This window comes from Sturnus vulgaris, chromosome 4, assembly GCF_052056855.1.
Source record: "Sturnus vulgaris isolate bStuVul1 chromosome 4, bStuVul1.hap1, whole genome shotgun sequence".
In the NCBI taxonomy this organism is placed as follows: domain Eukaryota; kingdom Metazoa; phylum Chordata; class Aves; order Passeriformes; family Sturnidae; genus Sturnus; species Sturnus vulgaris.
Window position 1 is genome coordinate 39,630,050 of NC_142246.1, and position 21,696 is coordinate 39,651,745.

At 35.5% G+C, this 21,696-nt stretch overlaps 1 protein-coding gene across 2 annotated transcripts in view; it reads left to right on the plus strand.

The window, feature by feature from the left end:
* FSTL5 (follistatin like 5) overlaps nucleotides 1-21,696 on the plus strand; it is a 287,281-nt gene that overhangs the window by 61,986 nt on the left and 203,599 nt on the right. For both annotated transcript variants that reach the window (XM_014878572.2, XM_088163647.1), the window contains exon 4: nucleotides 21,132-21,380. In XM_014878572.2, coding sequence (XP_014734058.1) covers nucleotides 21,132-21,380 — 249 coding nt within the window. The remainder of the gene's footprint in view (nucleotides 1-21,131; nucleotides 21,381-21,696) is intronic.

Genomic DNA, 21,696 nt, shown 5'->3' on the forward strand with positions numbered 1-21,696 from the left:
ATACATACTGGGAGTTCTTTAGGTGAGTTTTCAACACAAGCATATGCTTAGTATTTGTAGTTAGGGCATTTTAAATAAGAAAATGCAACCTAACAAAGAAAACATTATAATTTCCAAAATCCACTGAGCCTTTGTGTAGCAGTAGTCATTCCAAAGTACCATGCAGCAAAAATGTATCCTCATTATTAGGAACAAAAGGAGCTTATACTTCTCAGTGACATGGCTACTGTGATGTTGATGGTGATTTACTTGAAATGTTTCAGTGGACTCATGCATCTCACAGTTATATAGGCAGAAGTCTGAAAAGTATGTCTGCTACCAGATTTTCTAGGCTCTGGAAAAAAAAACCGGCAAAACTAAGAATGGAAGGAGGGAAAGCAAAGCAACTGGCAGTTTTACACATCACTGAAACAATATTTTATCTGTAACGTCTCTGCATTCTGTGATTTAGCCTGATGACTCTGGATTTGCTTCCGTGTCTTTATGTAAGTGGGGTATTAATTCCACTGTGGTTATAGAGCAGAGATCCACCCCTAAGCCTGATTATGACAGGACCACAGAGAAAAATGAACACTTCCAGCCCTGAGGAGAAGCTGCAACGATTGGGAGGGTTTTCTGTTGGTGTGCTGAGGAATCTGAAGATGGGATGAAGGAGATTTCAGGACAGAACATGACTTCTAGTACAGTTTTCAGCAAAATTAACCTATTTGGAATTTCAGGCTTCAAAATTTTGATGTCAGTGTTTAGAACGCGAACTCTTCATGTGCTTCTGCTGTCATATTAACATAAAAAATGGACATTGACATAGAAGTCATCTGTTATTCAAGTACAAGTTACAGACAGAAATAAATTTTAAGAGGATTGCATATTTAAAGAGGATTGTATTTTCTTGGCTCTGACCTTCTCACACTTGAAGTGAGCAAGTGTATAAATGTCTGTAAAATTTAAGATTTTATTTTTAATATGGAATTTGGGACTATTTAAAAGAAGTTGTAGGTGATTAACATTGAGAAAAATGACAGGAAAATCTATGCACTAGCTAACAATCAAATAGGCAAACAAATCCAGTGACAATGGTAACATGAACTCATCTTGCATTTATAAGATGCTGACTGCTTTGATGACTACAGTGAAACTGTTTAATAACATCAGGAATGTGTTTACTTACAAGATGTTTTATAGCCCAAGGAGTTTAACTGCTGGATGAATTTTAGGTAACATTGAAATTATTTTGAATTGCTGCCACTCTAATCTCCTGATGGTTATTCTACTTCATGTAAATTGTTTTCTTATCTTAACTATCAGTTCTGCCCAAAGGTAAATTAAATACTTCCTAGTCAGTACATAGTTACCATAGTACCATTTTATTCCTTATATTTTTCTTTTTATTCTTTTATTGTCTGGGCTATTTAGAAAAGGAAGCTTATAGAAATATCTGAGTCATCTTTTCCTTTTTTACTCCTGTCAGTCCCCTCATAATAATTTTTTAAGGATATTGATCAGGTTGAGTCAACTTGGAAACAGAAATTGTAGTTTTCTGAAATACATTCTATCATGTTTATCCTAGTTAAAAACTCTGTAAAATTAGCTACTTAATTAGTATCTCACAGAGAGAAAAGAAGATGTTTTCAAGATGTGCTGTACGTAAGTCATGTCAGGATAACCTCTATATACTGGCATATGTCGGTTTGTCTATTTGGTCTATTCACCATAAACTGTGACTATTATCTGGTAGCATGTTATAGGAGACATGGATTTACTGTAAAATATGAGAAAGTTTTGGGGAAAGGAAAAGTAAAATTCAGAGGCTGAGAGACAGAAGACAGTGAGAAAAAAAGTTTAATTAGGCTGATAGCTCAAAGAGCAATCTATACTCTTTATTTTTGATTCTTACTAGATATAGCCAAATGATCGTAATTTCCTCAATAAGAAAATTATGTAAGTTCATAAAAGACATGGAAAGAAGCAAAGTGGATCATAAACAATTTTCTGCAGAAGGAGGACTGAGTGTGTTCCACAGAGAACACCTCAGATGTGGCGTAGAGTACTCAGGATTGAAACAGAAAAGGGTCTGAGAGATCGAATCTTAACCTTTTTGCAAGTAGACATGTGGACTTTAACGCTCTTTTTTTGTTCACATATCTCAGGACTGAATCCTGTGGGCACCTGATTCAAATTAGTCATTAGCCAACAGTGGGTAATATGCCTGTCTTTCCCCTTTGTCTTCTACTTCTTCCTTGGAGCAATGGGTGACCTGCATGAATGCTGATGCACAAAGTGGTGTGAATTGCTTTGTTTCCCTGCAGTGACCAGGAGAGTGCCTAGTGTTTAGAGAAATAAGTTCACATTAACGTGGTTTAATTCTGCCTTCTGACTGATTTATATCAAATGGAGCTTGGCTGTATTAAATATTTTTTTTAGAAAGTCATCCCATGTCAGTTTGCATACAGTGCCTTTGTAATAACGCTGTACTGTTTATGAAGCATCCCTATTATTCTGTGGAATTAGTGTGTTGTTTATAGGAGCACTGCTGTGTAAAAACAGCTCCAGTCATATGGTATTCTGTGGGGAACAAAACTATTACAATTCCTTCTTAGCTTTTCTAGAATTATTCTTGGGTGGGTGAGGACATTTTGCACTTTTTAACAACTTTATCTCAGAAGAAATAGCAGGAGGTATTCAGAAGATATAATTATTTAAAGCTGAAGTAGTAGAAACAGAAAAATGAAAAGAAAGAAGTTCTCAGTTCTGTATTTTAGGAGTAACAAGACAAAATTCTGTTCTAAAGTGTTGCAAATGATAGTAGAGAAGACAGATGTGCAAGAGTATTAGAGCAGAATGAGTAGTATTCATCATTTTCCTTCTTTGAAATTATACCAGAAAGACTGCTCATTTCACTCCATGAGGATTGAAGAGATGAGATTTCTGAACAGGTTATAAGACTTCTTTACTGTGTTATGTGCTGTCAGATTTTTATATAGTTAAATCTTAACTCTAGGTGGGTTAAGAAGCTTTAGACTACTGAGTACCGTTGCTGTGAATAGTATTGATGAAAAGCAGGCTGTGAAGGGAACTTTTTTACTTTAGAGTACAGTACTGCACTGCACTATATCAGAGACATATGGTGAAGACTTTCCCAATATGGGGAAAATCGAAAGAATACTCAAGCTTAGACAAATTTTTGACTGAAGTTGATGGTCCTCTTCTGTTTCAGAAGTGAATCAGAATTTTCTAGTGACAGTGAATTGAGACTTCTCAGAATTGCAATTTTTTCAGTCTAGTGGCTTTTTACTCTCAGTAAATTTTATTGCCTTCAAGTATTTTAAATGTGAGCTGTTTTAGTATCTCGTGCCATCTGCAAAAATCAGGCTGCTGTCTATTACAGTCTCAACCACTTTACCTGGTCAATTTTTTCAAGTGAATATCTTCCCATAGAGAATTTTTTCCAAAATAATTTGTATTTTGTAATAAATATCTATGTTACATTATCTGATTCTTGCTAGAACAGTGTTTCCAGTCAGCTTCATTCCATATGATCATTATTCTCTCAGGATCCTTAGCATCAAAATGCTTACTACTGCATTTTAAACTCATCTGTGACCCTGAAGTGTGCTGAATAGTAAAGAAAGCAACTGAGATGACTTTTGCTGTATTTTGTGATTTTATCACATGCAGGAAAACTTGCAGTGTGACTTTAAAATCTGAAGGTAAAGTTCTCTCCAACAGAAAACTCTGTTTGTTCTTATCTGTTCACCAGGATTCTTTATTCCTTAATAATTTAGTTAATTTCCTTTGATTTTATAAAATATTTGACAAAGGCTTAAAACAACATAATGAATTTTGTAATGTTCTTCATCAGAATGCCTATGAAAAGGAAGAGTTGGTTTTTGGACAGAGTTTGGTAATTCCTTCATGTTGCTGAGTGCAATATATGTCTTCATTACAAGTTCAATTTTGATTTTGTGGAATCACTTGTCATATGTTACATAGACCTGATGCATAAGATTCCTAACAAACAAAGCATGAGGACAACTGTAGTACAGCAATATATTTTTTACGTGACAGGTTGAGTTTCCTTAATGAAATAGTTAGCTTTTCTATTAAAGACATGCTTGAGCCTTTTAAAATAACACATTTTATTCTTCCTCACGTTTTTAGTTACTTCTCTTTTTAGATCAGTTTCTTATACTCTTTTTTTCATACTGAGAAATTGCTAATTTTATTAACAATTACTCTAAAGTTGACCATTTATGCATAGAATTGTTCACGAGGTTGTCATACCATGTATGGGGGAACATGGTAAAAGATTAGCAATATCTTGCAGACAACTTACAGCTATTTTACTTTGGTTTTAATCTTTAGGTATTATTTATATTTAATCTTTAGGTACCTTTGGCATGTTGCTCAGTTGAAGACAGCATAAAAAGCTCTATTATTGTGGGATTGGATTTGCCCGATGAATATAGCAACTAATAAAATTTGGTGAAATATGATGTTTCTTCCTTTCTGATTTAAAGAAGAATCTACGAGTATTTGTCAAGTAGTGTCAAAAAAGATTGACTTAATATTGAGGAAAAGACTCTAATGTGCACAAGACTAATTTAGATATTACTGGGGGATTGTTTTTTTAAAATGCTAAAATATCACTTAACTTTTATTTCTAGTTTTGTTACATCACAAAGATACAGCAGCATTTTATGTCCAAACAAAATGTGTTGGAATTCTGGACTCAATGATCAAACGTGAAAAGATTTTAGATCTTCTCTATTGTGACAGAAGCACTGGAATTTTTGAAATGCCTTTGATATGCCCACGAGTCCATTCATATAATTTTAGTCTAATATTTTGATTTCAGAATAGTGATTTAATTAGGATGAGCTTTTGATCAAAATTTGAATCCTATTTGTGAAAAGAAAGTGAACTGGATTTGCAGTGGGAGTATATGCAGTGGTAGATGCACCCTCCATTTGCACAGTCCTTGTATCTCACACAAAAGAATTTTTAAGGGAGGATTTTGGTAACTGACTGACTTTTCTTCTTGAACTGGAATAGATGATCAATGACACATTTCCCCAAATTTGTGCCCCTTTCATAGAAACAAAGGTCTCAATGAAAAATCTTCTCAATGCTTCTTGAAGGAATCTTTGTGTTCTGTGTATTTAAAATTTCCTCTATTCTCAGGAGCTATTTAATGATCAATGGTTTGTGCTTTGTCCATGTTAATTGCTGACATTAATGTGGTCTGAATGTTGTTTTGCAGTTTTCCTTTTGATCCCTCAGGAATATTCTGCTTAAAAAGGAAACTGAATCTGATTGCAACTTAAACGTATAAATATAAAGTTGTAAATTCGAGTTTTGTACAGAGAAATAGTAATTTTTATTAAGCTTGAATATTTCCTCTTGTCTGTGAACAGATTATTTGACTCATCTCCAGTTCATCAGCTCATTCTGAAGCTAGTCTTCTTTCGAACAAATCCATAAGTATCCTGCTTTGTTACACACAACTTTTTAGTTTTCAGAGTTGGAATAGCCAGTTTCTTATCTCCATAGAATTCTTACATATATGATGTTTGCAAACTATTTATTTCTCATCTAGCAGGAATACAAAATTCATCCTTTCATGCATTGTTTGTAAGTGTAAGCCAGATATGTTGGCCTAGGTGGACTCAAATAGAAGCATGACTTTCTGTCACAACTTCATACATAATAATGTATTTCATTATTGTTGTACCAGAGAGGTAAAAAGAAATAAATACAGAATAACAAAGTTACCTGCAAAAGCTTTTCACATTAAGCAAGCTTTGATTGACTAAGCATAAAGGTGTAGATGTTCGTAAATTGTGAATCTCAGAAAGAGAATTTTCTTTTCACTGTCATTGGAACAAATGAAAAGGTAGTAGAAGGGAAAGAAAGTTTTTGGAGGGAAGAAAAAGGAAATGTTAGGCCAGAACACTTAATTTCCCCCAAAAGATCCACTATCTATTTTTTCAACTATAAGAATGGATGAGAGTCAGGCAATAAAGCAGCTTTTTCTTGAGCAATGAGAGGGAAATAATTTCTTTTTACCCTGCTACATTTCCATTTTATTTTTCAGAAAGTATAGCAATATTAGGAAGAGCAATCAGAGAGTTCCAAAATAACAACTTACTTTTTCCATTGCAGAGAAGAATGCAAGTGTCCTTTGTTCTTTATGCTTCCCTGTTTAAGGACAAGCGATGTATATTATATTGTAACATTTTGGAAAAATATCTGTCAATAACAGCTCTTTTCACCTCATATATATTCCTTTGTTTTCTCTTCTTCAGAATTATATGCATTACTATCTATTTTGTTCTCAGAGCACAGTGCATGTCAATATTTCATAAATCCAGTTGTGTAATAGCTTGGAATTCACACTTTATAAAACAGTTAAATATGTATACTAACATAGGGATACAGAGTTATATGCCTGATGATAGATGTTATCAGACGCATTCATAAAAAGCATTTTTTCAGTATAGCTTCAGATTTCGTTGATGTTTATCCTTGAAAGTCTGTGTCAGCACCAGCATTAAAGTAAATCCAGTTTTTAATGCTTTTAAAGTTCCTTTTTATGAGACATTATGTAAGATGAATTGTGCATTATTTTATGCATACTTTCAAGGCTGTCTTTTAGAGTTTAGATTTAATTTAATTTCATTTCATAGTTTTATTTAACACTTGAATTGTCATGGCCTTGGGCTGTTGTACTGTTTTCTACTTCCGCTTAGGGTCTGTAGACCTATTTTTCTTCCCATTTCTTCACAGACCTGCAACAGTTAGCTTTTCTGCTTTGTTTTTACATCAGTTCTTCAGGAAAACTACTTTTTCAACAAGATTGTTTCAGAATAGTTCAACAATAGTAACACAAAAATAAACACTTTGTTTAGATGACTACTTTCTAATGTTGCTCTAATTCTAGAGGGAATGTAGAAATTATAGTCTTTTTGCACATACCAATCCTAGTCACTAGTGTTTCTTTTAAGAACTACCATGCTTGAGGGAATTAATCTTGTTTACAAAATTTCACAATCTCAAGAAACAGTTCCTTCTGCTATGTCCAAATCTCCTATGATTACCTTTTTTAATTTTTTTAAATTTTTTTTTATTTAATGTAGGAATTCTGGCTATTCAAGGCCTAGAATTTACACCTGACTGAATGAATGCCAATTGGATTCTCATGGAATATATTAGGGAATCTATGTAAAATAAGGTTTTTGTGGAGAAGCAATAAAGAACACACATATCCTTGCTTTACTTTACACTGGAAAATGAATTAATTAATATATTTAGGTACTGAAGAGGAAAAACACTATTGTTCAATAGAAAACTTCTGGGATTTTTGTTTTGAAAACTGGTTACCTTATAACTTTCTCATTTTCTTAGAAAAAACAGAAGTTTAACTGTCTTCTGCATGATCACTGAATGCTTAAATTAAGTCCACACAGAACCTTTGAATAACACGACCCAAAGTGGAGAGTTCAATTGAAGTCTAGAACAGATAAATGTTTGAAATAACAGCAGGTTAAAATATGAATGGTTGAAGTTTTGGTCTTCAGTTATTTCCTCTTTCTTATGTTTAAGTTATTGGCAAAGAAATGCTGTGTCATGTGCATCACTGGAAAACACTTCCAATAACTTGGTATTGAAAACAAGCCATGGGCATGCAGATTATTACCACATTTGAGATCATAACACAGAGATGTCTTTTTTCCAAATGCTTTGGCTGAATCAAATAAATAAATGAAACCTCAAGATCTACTGTTTTTTAGCTGTGCTTTGTGTATTTCCCTAGATGTGAACTTAGGAACCAAAATCATATGCTTAAGATTTTGCATTGATTTTTTTCCTGTCTTTGTGTTTTCCATCAAATCTTAGTTCATGGAGAACTGGCTTCCCATGGCTTGGACAGGTATATTCTTCACTGGGTAATAAAGTGTCTGGATGGCCAGGCCTGGAGAGTGATGGTGAATGAGTTGCATCCTGTTGGTGAATAGACTGGTGTCTTGAGTTTGAGTTGCCAATTTAAATAAACTTTTTTTTTTCTGTTGTGAGACAGAACCAGGAGCAAAAGAGCAAGGCAGGCCTAAAACTTGAGAGAGTATAAAAGAAAATTTATTAACTACACAAACAAAAAGAGAGGGAAAAAAAAAATTCAGAATAAGATTTTTCAGATCACTCCTTCCCTCCCTCTCCCAGTCTTCATAACAACAAAACAAACATATAACAAATACTTCGGTCAGTGCCCAATTTAGTTTTTCTCAGTTCACTTCTGGAGAGAGAAGCTTCTTCTTGTTGAAGTTGTAGGGATTTTTCCCACAAGAAGGAAAAAAACCAGTTCTCTTGTGGTTTTATTTTTCACGATTTGCATCCGCCCGGGAACCTGCAACCGTGACACTCCTCCCAACTCTACAACCGTCCCAAAATTGTAGATGTGGGCCATGTCTGTCTCATGGGGTATTACTTTTAAGAATGAAATGTTCAACCACAAAGATTCTCTCTGTCTCCTTTCTCTCTGCTCAGGCTTCATCTTCAGAAAACCAAAATCCCCTTCTTTTCTCAGGGCAGAAATTCTCAATACAGGTGCTTTTTAGCCAAATCATCTATTAAATGGAACATTTCCATCCCCCCATGTCTCTTTCCATGGTTTATAGGAATATTCAGTACATCAGTTCATTCCTACAATTTCACAAAAAGATTTTCAGCCATTTCAGCATCTTCTCATTCTCCTTCCATCTTAAAAACTTAGCTCTTACATCACTGACTTCAGAAATCTTCTTATTCCCTTTCATATTCAAAGGAAAGGCTGGAGGCTTTGCAAATCTTATCTGAGCACTAAAAAGTTAAAGTTTAACACAACTACAACAGTTAGGCCAGGCTCAGGCCGTGCTGGGGGGGGCAGCTGAGGTGTCAATCAGCCTTTCTGGGGCTGGGCTGCAGCCCCACACTGCTCATGGCCACCCGGGCAGGCCCGGCCCGGCCGGCAGCAGCAAGAGTCGACCTCCCCCCACGCCAGAGCCGCAGACCCGTGGAGGAGGAAGCTGTGAAGGTCTTATCACACAACTTTTGCTCCCCCCGGCCATCGGGTCCCCCTCGTTGGCAAACGGGGCCCAAGCGGCCTCCCGAGCCTCCCCCCCCCCGCATGGGGGAGGGGGAAGCTCGGGTTGGTGTTACCTGCTCAGCTGCCGGAAGACAAAGAGGGTCAGTTTCAGATTACCTTCCTCAAAATGTGTGTGCACGGAGCGAACTAACTTTCTCTAATTGGATGTTGCAGGTATCCCAACCCCCACAGAGGAAATTCCCTTAGGAAGAATCTCTTCTGAGTTTCTTCTTCCTAGGTCAACCTATCACAACTGGATGCACCAGTCCCATCACTGCTGGGACTCCTCAGAGCTCAGTATTTGGCCCAGACCTGTTTAGTATCTTTACTGATGATCTGGACGAGAGCATTGAGTATGCTCTCAGTCAGTTTGCACATGACACCAACGTGGATGGCAGTGTTGAGCTGCTGGAGGGCAGAAAGGCTCTACAGAGGCCGATTGTATGTGCCAAGACTCAAAAATGCCAAGTGCTGGGTCCTGTGCTTCTGTCACAGCAGCCCCATGCAGTGCTACAGACTTCTGGCAGAATGGCTGTTAAAATGCCCAGCAGAAAGGGACCTGGGGATGCTGGTTGACTGCCAGCTAAACATGAGCCAGCATGTGCCCAGGTGGCCAAGAAAGCTGATGGCATCTTGGCTTGTATCAAAAGTAGTGTGGCCAGCAGAACCAGGGCAGTGATCATTCCCCCAGACTCAGAACTGGTGAGGTCACATCTCAAATCCTGTGTTTCATTTTAAGCTCCTCACTACTACAAAGAAGGACTTTGTGGTTATGCAGTGTGTCCAGAAAAGGGCAACGGAGCACAAGTCTGATGAGAACTGGCAGAGGGAGTTGGGCTTCTTTAGCCTGGAGAAAAGGAGGTTCAGAGGGAACCTTATCACTCTCTACAACTGCCTGAAAGAATGCTGTAAGTGTGGATTGTTTTTTTCCAAATGAAAAGCAATAGAAAAAGAGGAAAAGGCTTCAAGTTGCATTGATGTATGTGTGTGCGTGTTAGATTGGATATTAGGGGAAATTACTTCACTGAAACAGTGGTCACTGGAACAAGCTGTCCCGTGAATTGGTAGAGTCACCATGCCTGAAAGTGTTCAAAAAACATGTAGATATAGCACTTGAAGACACGGTTTATAGGTGACGATGGCACTGCGAGGTTAACAGTTGGACCCAATGATCCTAAAGGTCTTTTCTGACCTTAATGATTCAATGGTTCTATGCCAAATTGATTTTTAAAAGCATTACACTGACTATTTTTTCTCAGCTGATGATTATCCAAGAAGTCTAAACTGGACTGAAGATTCTTCCTCCCTCTCACATATTGGAATAAAGAAAATAAACTGAAGGTAGCCAGAATTATTTTAAAAATTAATTTGGATGTGTGAATAGGAATTTGGCCCTTGCTGTTGACCATTAGATTCTAGAGACTGAACTGAAAATTGGGAAAAAAAGTAATACTTTATTCATCTGCTGTTTCTTATGGTTTGTATTGTCTTTTAAGGTATCTGTTGGATATTGCTATGAGACTGCATATTATTTTATAATAAAAGGCACTAAATAATCCCTGAGAAATTTTCAAGAAAGATGTTTCATTTTTATTAAAATACAATAGATAATAATGTTAGAAAAATCTCTCTATTTACTAACCACTTTTTGTCAGTTGTTTTGTTCAGTATGACAGCATGACTTCTCATTTTTACAGTACTCAGGTTAAGCAAATGCCAAAATAAAATGGCAAAAAGTCCACTTAGAGGGGGGAAAAAAAAGAACTGAAACAGATCAAATAAAACCCAGACCTTGAAAGTCTAAAGACTTTAGTCATTAGCACTTGGAATGCTTTCTGTGTTAGCTGCAGGAATTTCACACGCTGATGCAACGTCAGATGGTGCACTTAACACTTTGCTAAATCATTTGCACATTTTTATCTGTTTCACTTGTGTCACTGCCTTGGAAATTTTCAGTTTCTCTTTTATCACTGCTCAAAGGTATCAAGTAACAGGAAAGTGTGCCTCGTTCTGAAAAAACAGTTTGGCTTGACTGTGATGCAGAATCCACAGAACATTGTTTTTTTCCTTGCTGAGTTAATGTGTGGTGCTCTTGTGGTGTCCTTGTGAGTGGAATATCAAGACTGTCAAGACTTCTATCTATTCACAAAAGTTCTTCAAGAGGAGAAATGTGGGAAGGAAAGTCATATAATTCTCGTGGGGATGAGGAAGAGGGAGAAAGATAGAAGTTCAGTATCTGCACATTGTCAAGTGTACACAGCCAGACAAAATCACTCCAGTAAAGTTATGTTAAAAAAAAATAGGCCATATATAGATGAATGTTGATTAAACTATTAAATTCAGGAGGAAAATTAAAAATAACTATAAAGGAAATGTGTAGCATTCTTTCAAACTACTAGGCTTTCCACTTTTTCAAAAAAGGTGCAAGAGCTCCAGAAAGCTTTACAAATACATTATCCATAATTCTTCTGTTTTCCAGAAATTGTAGTGCTAACAGAATTATGTGAAATTCGTTTACAAATACATGTGTAGCAATGCTGTTATAATGCCTTTTAGCTTTAGTTGAACATTCAAAAAGTGATGCAGGTTAAATTATGTATGAACTAAAAAATAGGTTTAAAGACTCAACAAGAAGTTTATCTTAACCAGTATGACTGGAAGTACACTAATGCTCATATTATTCAGAAATACCTATGGCAGTTTATGGATTAACTTCTTTAAAAGCCTTTCCTATTCCTCCTTGTACTTTTGTTTTTCCCTAGACTGTAATACTGTGCTACTTAATCTGCATACAAAATGGAATTAAGACAGTAAAACAAGTTCTGCCATGACTTCAAATGGATTATATGAATGTTAGCTTACAATGTAGTACTGAAAAGAAAATCATGCAGTTGTAATTCAGTCATGCTTGTGCATAAGGATAAATGTATGGTGTCAAGAGATAACTGTTTTATGGCAAACAAAGCCAGTTATCTGGGGCATTCCAGGAACTTTGAACTAATGAGTCATTTCTAACAGATCTCATATAGGTTTGTTTGAGTTTTCAAAATGCTGTAAAGGCAGTCTTTAAGAATAGAGGAAAATATATTGTGGATTATAATTTCAGTCATTCAACTAAACTGTTTATGAGTAAAACGATTGTAAAAATTTAGTTACAAAGGCATTGCTACTTTCAAAGGATTTGTGATGAAATATTTATTTCTGCTTCAATTAATAATTTAGGATTGCCAAGCATAAGCAGGCTTTGGTGACCTGAAATGACTTTCAATTCAGTTAAATAAATAAAAAAAAAAAAAAGTAGCTCAAAATAGTTATTCCCATGGCAAAGTTTATTTCTCTAGTTATAAAAGAGTAAATTTATATCTATATATCTCATTTCTTAGATTTCTTGAAATTACCTAAGAAAATAGAACTGTAGCAAACTCTTTAGCTTTATTAATGGGCATGAGAGTTAGTCTTGCTTTTAGAAACTGCATCTATAGCAAATATTATTAATAACAGAATTTTCATTTTTATTAATTTGAAACATTTCTGCAGTTCAGTAGCTAAACCACTGAAACAACAGACAGGGAGTTGGTACCTGTGGTGGCCGTGGGTTTCAGTTTAACTTTCTGCCATTTTCTGCTGGGAAGAAATGCATGTCAAAATTATGCATCACTAGCAATGTTCTTGTAGACAGTACTTTATTGAATAGTAGTTTAAAATTATCTTTTATGTTTTTGTACTATTAGTTCTGTAGCTTGTATTTCTTAAGTGCTTAAAGATTATCTATTGCTATAGCCCTAGATTAACTCTTATGCAGAATGCTGGTGGGTTTTATCAAATTTGAATATTATCTAAGGCAAAAAAGTAGTATTTTTTCCATGTTAAAAAGGCAATTTGTCACTAGAGAGAAGTTGCATCAATTAATACAAAAACATGACAGTTGAAATATCTGATTAGATTTCTTTCTGTTGGAAGCTAAGTGTTTTCTCATTTGTAAGTATATATATGGTTTTCTCACAAGATTGATTTTCCATGAAGCAGGTGATAAGACTTTGTATTTTGACTTCAAATTGCTTTTACATATTTATTAAAAGAGAGTAATTGATTCTATAACAAACTAATTCTACAAAGACTACTAGATATAAAATTGAAACTGTGTTACTCTGGTTTAGCAGGAAAACTGTATTTTTTTCTCTTTTTTTTCCCTAGGAATTATATATCACAGGAAATATCTTTAGCCTAAGCACAGAAAAATTTTTCAATAGTCACATTGCTTGATTGAATCATCTAACTGGGGCATTATTCTCTATGAAAATCATCACTTATATATTTTTTTGAGTGACGTCTCTGGTTTATCAGGCATATTTTAATAGACACATAGATATAATTTTAAATGGACTGTTCATGTAGGCTGTTCTCATATGACAAGATAAAGATTTTTGATACTTCACATTTCCATATATTTTTTTTCTTTTCATAGAGCAATATTCTCTCCTAAAAGTGGTCTGGAAAAGCATTTTGCTTTTTTGTGTTTTCCAGATAATGGCTGGACATCTGCCTGCCAGTGGAAATTAGTGAATTAATTCCTTATTGAATTCCTTCTGTATTTCTGTGACATGGGCAGTTACCTAGTGTACAGGGCCAACCCACCACAGTTCCTTAGTAACAACGGGAAAAAAATGGACAATGTAAAATTTACTAGGAGCAAATGTTCACATCAGTAAAACTGAAAATACTTGACATTTCTTTTTTAGCTTTCCTTGAACAGAAATGATACTGCACTTTAACCATATGGTTTAAATGCTGCTCAATGTGTGTGCTGCTTTTTCTGGTAGAGGTCCCTGGGGAAGGTAGCAGAAAGACATCACAGATTTATCTGTAAGTAGGACTTTGAAGTTAAAAAAACAACAAAACAGTGTTGTTTCAATGTCTAACACAAGAATTGAATAATATCTGGATTATGGTATGCTAGTTTTTACCATGCATAATTGAATTGCCTATTTCATGACAGCTACTTGATCAGGGATGAGTTAAATTTTGTCTTTATAGTGTTATTTCGTATTTAATCTCAGGGAAAGCCATATATACCTATCAAGGAAACAATAGTTTTTTACTATAATATTAGCTCAAAATGGACAAGTGTGTTCTTCATGTGAAAAGTTGCAAAGAGGAACAATTAATATTATTGTGTGATACAGCAGTTAAACCTTGTTTCTTAAAACCAAATCCTAGCAGCCTTCCTAATTTTAACTAAGTAAAAGGAAAATGTTAGTCAATAATTTACTCACACTTCTGATTGTTTTGATCATTGTTGTTAAAACTAATCAGTTTGGCTTTTGAATAACAAAAAAAAATATTTAGGTTGTTTTGTCTGACTGAGAACTAAGCTAGCCCTTTGAGATATTCATAAAGCCTTATTTCAAAAATAAACATTAAAATGTGTGAAAGGTTGTTTAGACTATGACCTTTTCAAAACTGCTGTCGCTATGATGCACATTTCCTGCACTTCGTGACATTGGGTGTTATGTTTGGCAGAATAGAGGATTGCCTGCTGTGCTGCAATTGAAAAGCAATCAACCATTTGAATAAAGGTCCATGTATCTGTGATGAGGCAAACGTGTAATTTGTTTCCTGCTTTGTGTTAAAGAAACTCTTTTTGACACTGGTTTGATGTTAAATTAATTATAAACATTTTTCAAAATATGAAGATAATATGTGAGAAAGACAAACACAGTTAATGCTAATCAGAGCTGAGGATTTAATTGAAAGTAATGAATTTCTGGCTTGAAACTGCTCAAAGACATCAGTTTATATTTACACTTAGAGCCAGAAGTGCTCTTAATCCAAATCTATTCAGCTATTTGTGACAGACATGTGTGTATTTTCCATTCCCCCCGTGTAAGGCAAGTAGCATGTCAGGAGCCCACAGACCATTTTATAAATTTAATGGTCACTGGTCAAATGTAAGGAGGGTGATTAATGAAGGAGATTTTTACAAGGTTTCGTATTGTGCCCAAGAATCACCTCCTAGCAGTGAAAGAGCATTGGGCAGCTCCTTCTTGGTCCCTATGGGCATGAGAACTGTCCTTGCTAGGACTCTAATGTCACCCGAGGGAGCTGCAGTGCCCTGGGCAGTGAGGTGGCACACAGGACCTTGTGGTGTGGCACAGGGCCAGAGCACTGCTCAGCACCAGTTGGATGGTGAAATTGAATTTGGTACAGGCAGAAATCTGAACAGGCACCTCACTGGAGGAAAGGCTCTGTAGTGGAGTTGTCACAGGTATTTGCTCTGATATCAAACAGGTGTTTAATAGCCCTGTTAGTGAGCAAGAAAGTTTACACAGGCAGGGACACACAGCAAGCCTTTGTCATTGCAGAGGCAAGGGCCGGGCAGCTGCTGAGCCCCCTGATGTGGGCACCTGGAGTGGAGCAAGGCTATCAAGGGATTGCTACAAGGACGAGAGAGGAGCAGGTGAAGGCTCTGGAAAGGGGAAAAAGTTTTTGCCTAATAAGCAAAAGAGGATTTTGTGTAGTTCTGGTTATATTGTAATTTCTCTTCATTTTCCTATGTGGTGTTTTTGTTCCTGGTCTTCAATTTCATTCAAGCAAAGGAAGTATTATATGATTTTTCTCTTTTCTGAGAAAACTAAATTCTGTGAATTTTGCTGAAGATGGCTTCTAAGTGCTGGCAAAAAACCCAAATTCATATGGTCAAAGATGTTAACCTGACTGTTTCTGGCTGACAGATGCACTTTTATGTGAGGTTTCAATGTTTCAGGTTAATAGCTAGGTAATTCAGCATTTACAGATCTCCCTGATGTTACTTGCTATTATTTTGGTCTTTTTCTCACTGTAGTTTTGCACATTATTTCATTTAAAAGTATGACACTGTCTCCTAATTTGTTCCAACTTACCTTTATAGGGCAATAAGAAAGTCACTTTATTCGAATATAGACCCCCTTTTCTCCTAAGTGCATTTAGGCTTTTGTTTGTCCTTGCTTTCCACCTTCCCACCTTGGAACCACTAGTTCTCTTTAGTTTGTTAAGATATGTGCCGTCATGTGGTGGAAATTCATTACTATAGTCATTATATTGACAAATTTTTGAACAATTTTTTATTTACTCTCAAATAATCCACTCTTTTCTTTAAATTTCTTTAAATTTTGTCCTGTGCCCAAAATATTCCTAACCAAAATTTTAAAAATCCTCTAAATTTCTGAAGAATTTCATATACCAAGGGTTCTGGATAATGAGTAAAACAGATTTAGTGTAATGTTCAGTCAATGTAATTACAAGCTGTTCTGGCTAGTGAAATAAAAAATTGTTAAAGAACTGATGCTAAAAAATTACAATTCAAAAATAGAAAAAGTCTAGAGCTTTAATATTTATGGGCAGATTCTCACAGTTCATACTGGGGTCATGCTCAGTGTTAATGCCCTACGACTTAATGATAGATGGTGATCAATCTTACTTGCTACTAAAACCTGAGACTACACTGAACACTTACTAAAATAAGGCTTACTGTCTTGGTTGGATCTTTCATAGATTAAGCAAAGATATGGCTGTAGAGGTAGAATTGTAATTTACTGAATGGTTTTAAATAGAAGAGGGGGCAATGGGACCACAGGTCTTTTGACCCCGGAAATTACCATTAGTTATTTGCACACAAAACATCTTGGAAAATAGCTACCACTTTGTTTTACGTGGCACGTGGGTGATGCAGCAAGTTAAGATAGAAGCCATGAATGTAAATTATGTTGTTGGGGAAATGAGAAAACAGTCTGAGTTTGTGAGAGAGTGCTCAGCATACGGAAAGCCTGTGTGTGTGTGTTCCAGCCCAGGGCCAACTGCAGAACATGGTGATTCATACTGTAATGAATTTCCAAAGTTTCACTCTGCAACGTTGCTCTAAACTGATTAGATAAAAGGATAAAGTATCTGTGTGTATTTCTGTGAGTCTTTTGAGTGCTAAAACATCAGCTTAATTCCCAGATGTACATGGATCAAACTGTGACCTGCAGCTTGCTCAGCTATGGATGCTGTTGAAGTAGCCTTTAAACAGGGAACCTGTATGAGGAATCTCAACTGAGAACGTGAAACTATATTTAATAATTTTTCTTTTTTAAAACAAATTTGCTATCTCTACTGTCTAAAAATAAAATCTTCTGCCCTTCCATTTCGTACCTGTTTAGAGTTTTAAATTTCAAGAGAATCTGAAAAATCTATGTGGCTGCTTTGACTGTTTGGGGTGTAATACATTTTTAGTGATAGTTCTTAATGTGTGATTTTTTTTTTAACTTAAGACTATGATAATTTTAATGTTTCCTGAGTTAATTTCAGGTGGAACAAAGTACATTTGGTTTCCTGTAGTACTGTAGATCCTCTCAAAATGTGTAAATATAATACTTTTTTTAGCTGAAAATTCAGAGTACATAGCTCATATGGGTACACACTTTCCTGTTTTTGTGTTGTGGCATTTGACAAATGTAGACTTGCCTATCATCACATAAGCAATAACAATTGCTGGAAAAATATTTGCATTATGGCTAGATTTGTCATACCGACTTACTGGCTTTCAATCTCTTAATATTGAATATGCTGTGCTGCTTACCTTCTCAACTAAATTACTGAATTATATCTAAATGCGACATCCTAAGCTCTTCTCAGACTAATTTACTTTCTAAAATTAAGTGCTATGATGATGGTCTCCTGAATGGGTGCTGCAGTTTTATCCCAGGAGACTTATTTACACTGACATTCAAGAAACCCAACTGAGCAACCAAAAATATCCCTCCAAAACCCCAACAAACTGAGAAAACCCTCCTATATTATCAAGGTATCAGAAGTATACTTCCAATAATAATAAATCCAGGAACAAAAAGTAATAGTGTCAGTTTCCTGATGATGACTGAAATAGTCAGGCATTCATGAATGGACTGCATGTCACAGTCCATATTGGTTTAAAATGGGGTTTCTCTTTTGTTAATGGCCAGATTCCTGTTGCTTAGTAGCAGTTCTATTCCAAGATTTTTGGAAACAAGATATAAAATCAAGGATTTGACAATCCAATTTGGACTGGAGCAGTGAAAAGCAGAAGAAGTTGATTTTACTTAAACTGGATTTTGGTTGTTCATTTGTTTTTTTAACTTACATCCAAACCCATTTCTTGGCATTTCACAGTAGCTCTTTGATTGATTTGTTTATGTTTTCATAATCGAGTTCATGTTTAGTTCAAATTTATAGTTGTGAGCATTTTATCACCTGTTTGGGAATTGCATGGATTTTATTTATTTATTTGCTGTGAGTGATCTGGTAATCTGGTAACCACAGTTCAGTGGATTGTTTTAAAGTACACTTCTAACTGTTTTTTCTTAAATATGTACTGTAAACCACTAGAAACACTACATAGCTGCTCCTTCTCAGTACAGAACAGTGTCCATTAAATATGCTAAAACTTAAGGCTACAATTTAACACTGACTGAAGGCTTCAGATTGTATCTGGAGAAAAAATCCTGCTTCTCTTAAGGTCAGTGGGAATTTTACCACAGACTTCAACTGAAGGAGCTGCATATGCAGTGACATATGCAAATGTATGTATTGTTTTGGAGTAGTTAGTGATGTAAAATGAAGACATATGTAAAATATTTCATAAGAAATACAGTTTTTCATTAAGGCAGAAAATTTGCTTGTTTATTGCTGTATGTAATTGGTATATGTTGACAAATACCAATATTATAAATATCAATATATATATATAATGTAAATTATACTCCCTTATCTGAAAGAATTCAGGCATCAGATTTAATTATAGTACTAAGATTAAGTCCCAGGAGAAGTCTTAAATGAGTTCTATTTTCATAACATACAGCACAGTACATTTTTAGTCACCACACACCTCTCAATAATTCAGAGCAGTTGTCAGATGGAGATCTGAGATCTTTACCTTCAATTCAGAAAGCATAAATAATAATGGTTTATATACTTTGTCCTCAAACTGTAACAATTCCATCACTTCAAATAAGTTTTTTAATTCTGTAACGTGAATGCATGATCTGTGCTGTAAAGCACTCTTGGATATTGCAAAGCTTTATTTGAGCTTAGCTTTAGTATAAGGAAATAAGGAAATTGGGTTTCTATTAATTTCTGTCGGTTAATGTCTGTTGCACACGTATAGTGGTGATATACTGGCACAAGGAAGAATACTTTCAAAAACTTATGGGAAAATTTTAATGTTGAATTGAATTTTCCTGTTTCAAGTCATTTTGGTGCATAAGCAGGTAAAACCACCATCAGTCTGGTTTTACATGTGTATAAAAATCACTCTGGCTTAGTTATATCAGCCATACAACACCTGAGATGAATATGTAGTCTTCTCAACTTTGTGCTGAAATTGTTATCAAGTAACATAGTGAAAGCATGTCATTAGAGCCAAATTTCATGGTTGTGTGCTTTCTGTAGTACATTTTTCTAGAAAATTTGTGCTGTGTGAGAAAGCAAGAAATCAAAGCATGGTTGTCTAATAGACCCATAGGCTTCAGAAGAAAAAGTGGTGAGATTTTATTTCTGCCACTGAAGTGAAGAACATAAATTCTCAGTGGCTTGAAGAAATGTGTGTCAAGGTATGGTGTTGATATGTTAGCACTTCACTATGGAAAATTAATCTAATACAACCAAATTACTACCAAATTATGCATTGTGATTTGCTTCTTCATGCTGTTTTTATATGGGTTAGCCAAGGATGGATTCAGCTAGGATGTGAGGATAAGGCAAGTATTTCAAGGAATTAGAATACCAGGCGTTTTTTCTGGGCATTAGGAGTACAAAGCGAGAGAATAAAATTAAGTAACTGTGAAGGGCAGTGTCTGTTATCACATTTGGCAGTATTTTAGTATTTTTATATGTATTTTATGACACAATTATGTTATCAGAAAACCTATTTATTGGTGATGGTTGACAGTTCTGCTTTCATTTTCACATTGGTTTCAGGTTTCTCTTGCCAAGAAGCCACAGATAGTTCTATGGCAGCCAAAATGGAAACTGTGGATATAATAAGGAAATATTACAGTGCACTGAACTTCTCCTCTCACCAAGAGATCTGCTACTGACAATAGTGCTTATATTACATGGTGGCAGCAGCACAGATGGGATAGAAACTAGACATATGGCTTTGGTAGCCTAATGTGGACAATCCATTTCCTTATTTTAGGAGCAGAAGGAACTGAAAGTTGTGGCCAGCAGAAACTCCTTTATTTCTACTGCAGTGCTCTTAAAGCTCTGTTTGCTATCCATATCATATTTTTCATCATTGAAATACCACTAGGGGTTCATGTGACTCCTTCTTGCCATCATTCACGTGATATATCAGTCCTGCTCTTCCATGCTCTTTTCCCTGAAATGTCATTGTAATGCCACCACAGAGGTTTTGTCATATTTTGTTTTTAAATTCTCCATATTGATTCAGAGCCCTGATTCAGCTCTAGTTATTCTCATGGATCAGTCTCAATGTGTGAATGTCTATTTTATCTGCCTGTCAGAGTTTGTAGAGCTTCTGGAAGATGCTATTAATCACATGGTTTAGATTCAGGTAGTCCTGCAAGTAGCACAGAGCTAGATTCAATCCTTATGTGTCCCTTCCAGTTTGAGACATACTAGTATTTAGACTAAGAGAATACTTTGTTCTATTGCATGCAACAGTATGGCAATCTTAAAGTGACAAACTTCAATATACATTTAAAAAGTAATGATTTACTATGAATTTTTTAATGAAGAGTTATTCCTGTTACTAGGTCTTGCTCTAAATTAGTTAGCCTGTGACAATGATTAAAAGTATAAAAGTAATGATAAAGAGACTACATTTTTTTAATATCAGGCTGACCTATGTTTAATATTAGTCAAGATGTAACAAAAGACATAATCTCACTTCATTTACGCAAATCAATCCTTCAATCCTTTTTGTATCTTGTATGCTATTAAGCAAAATATAATCACTAACTAAAGCCTTTTTTTTTTTTTTTTTCCTTTTTCTTAGGGTATCTTGGTTGGGAAGGCCATTTTGGATCATGTGAGAGCAAGTACTGTGGTCTGGGCAGACACTGCGTTGTGAATGGGAAGACTGGCCAAGCTGAGTGTCTGTGCATGGAGCACTGCAAGCCACATTACAAACCTGTCTGTGGGTCTGATGGAGAATTCTATGAAAACCACTGTGAAGTGCACCGAGCTGCCTGTCTGAAAAAGCAAAAGATCACCATTGTACACAATGAAGATTGTTTCTTTAAAGGTAAGCGTGGCTGAACAATGTCTGGAATATTGCTATTGGGTATGTGTTTCCAAGTTGTTCAATTAAATCTCTGTAGTGTCTGCACTCAGTGTACAGTGAATAAATGACTAGAAAAATTAATACAGTAAGTATTGTACTCCAGAGATACCCTATGGATTTTTTTTTTTCCTTTTGTTTATACTCACTGCTCTGGGCAATCAGCCCTTTTTAGCCTGAACAAACCAGTTGTCTCTTAGAAAGTAATCTATGGCAGCTTGCCTTACAAATGTGGCTGCTGACCTCATTCATCTAAATGTACTTAGATCCCAAAGCCTGA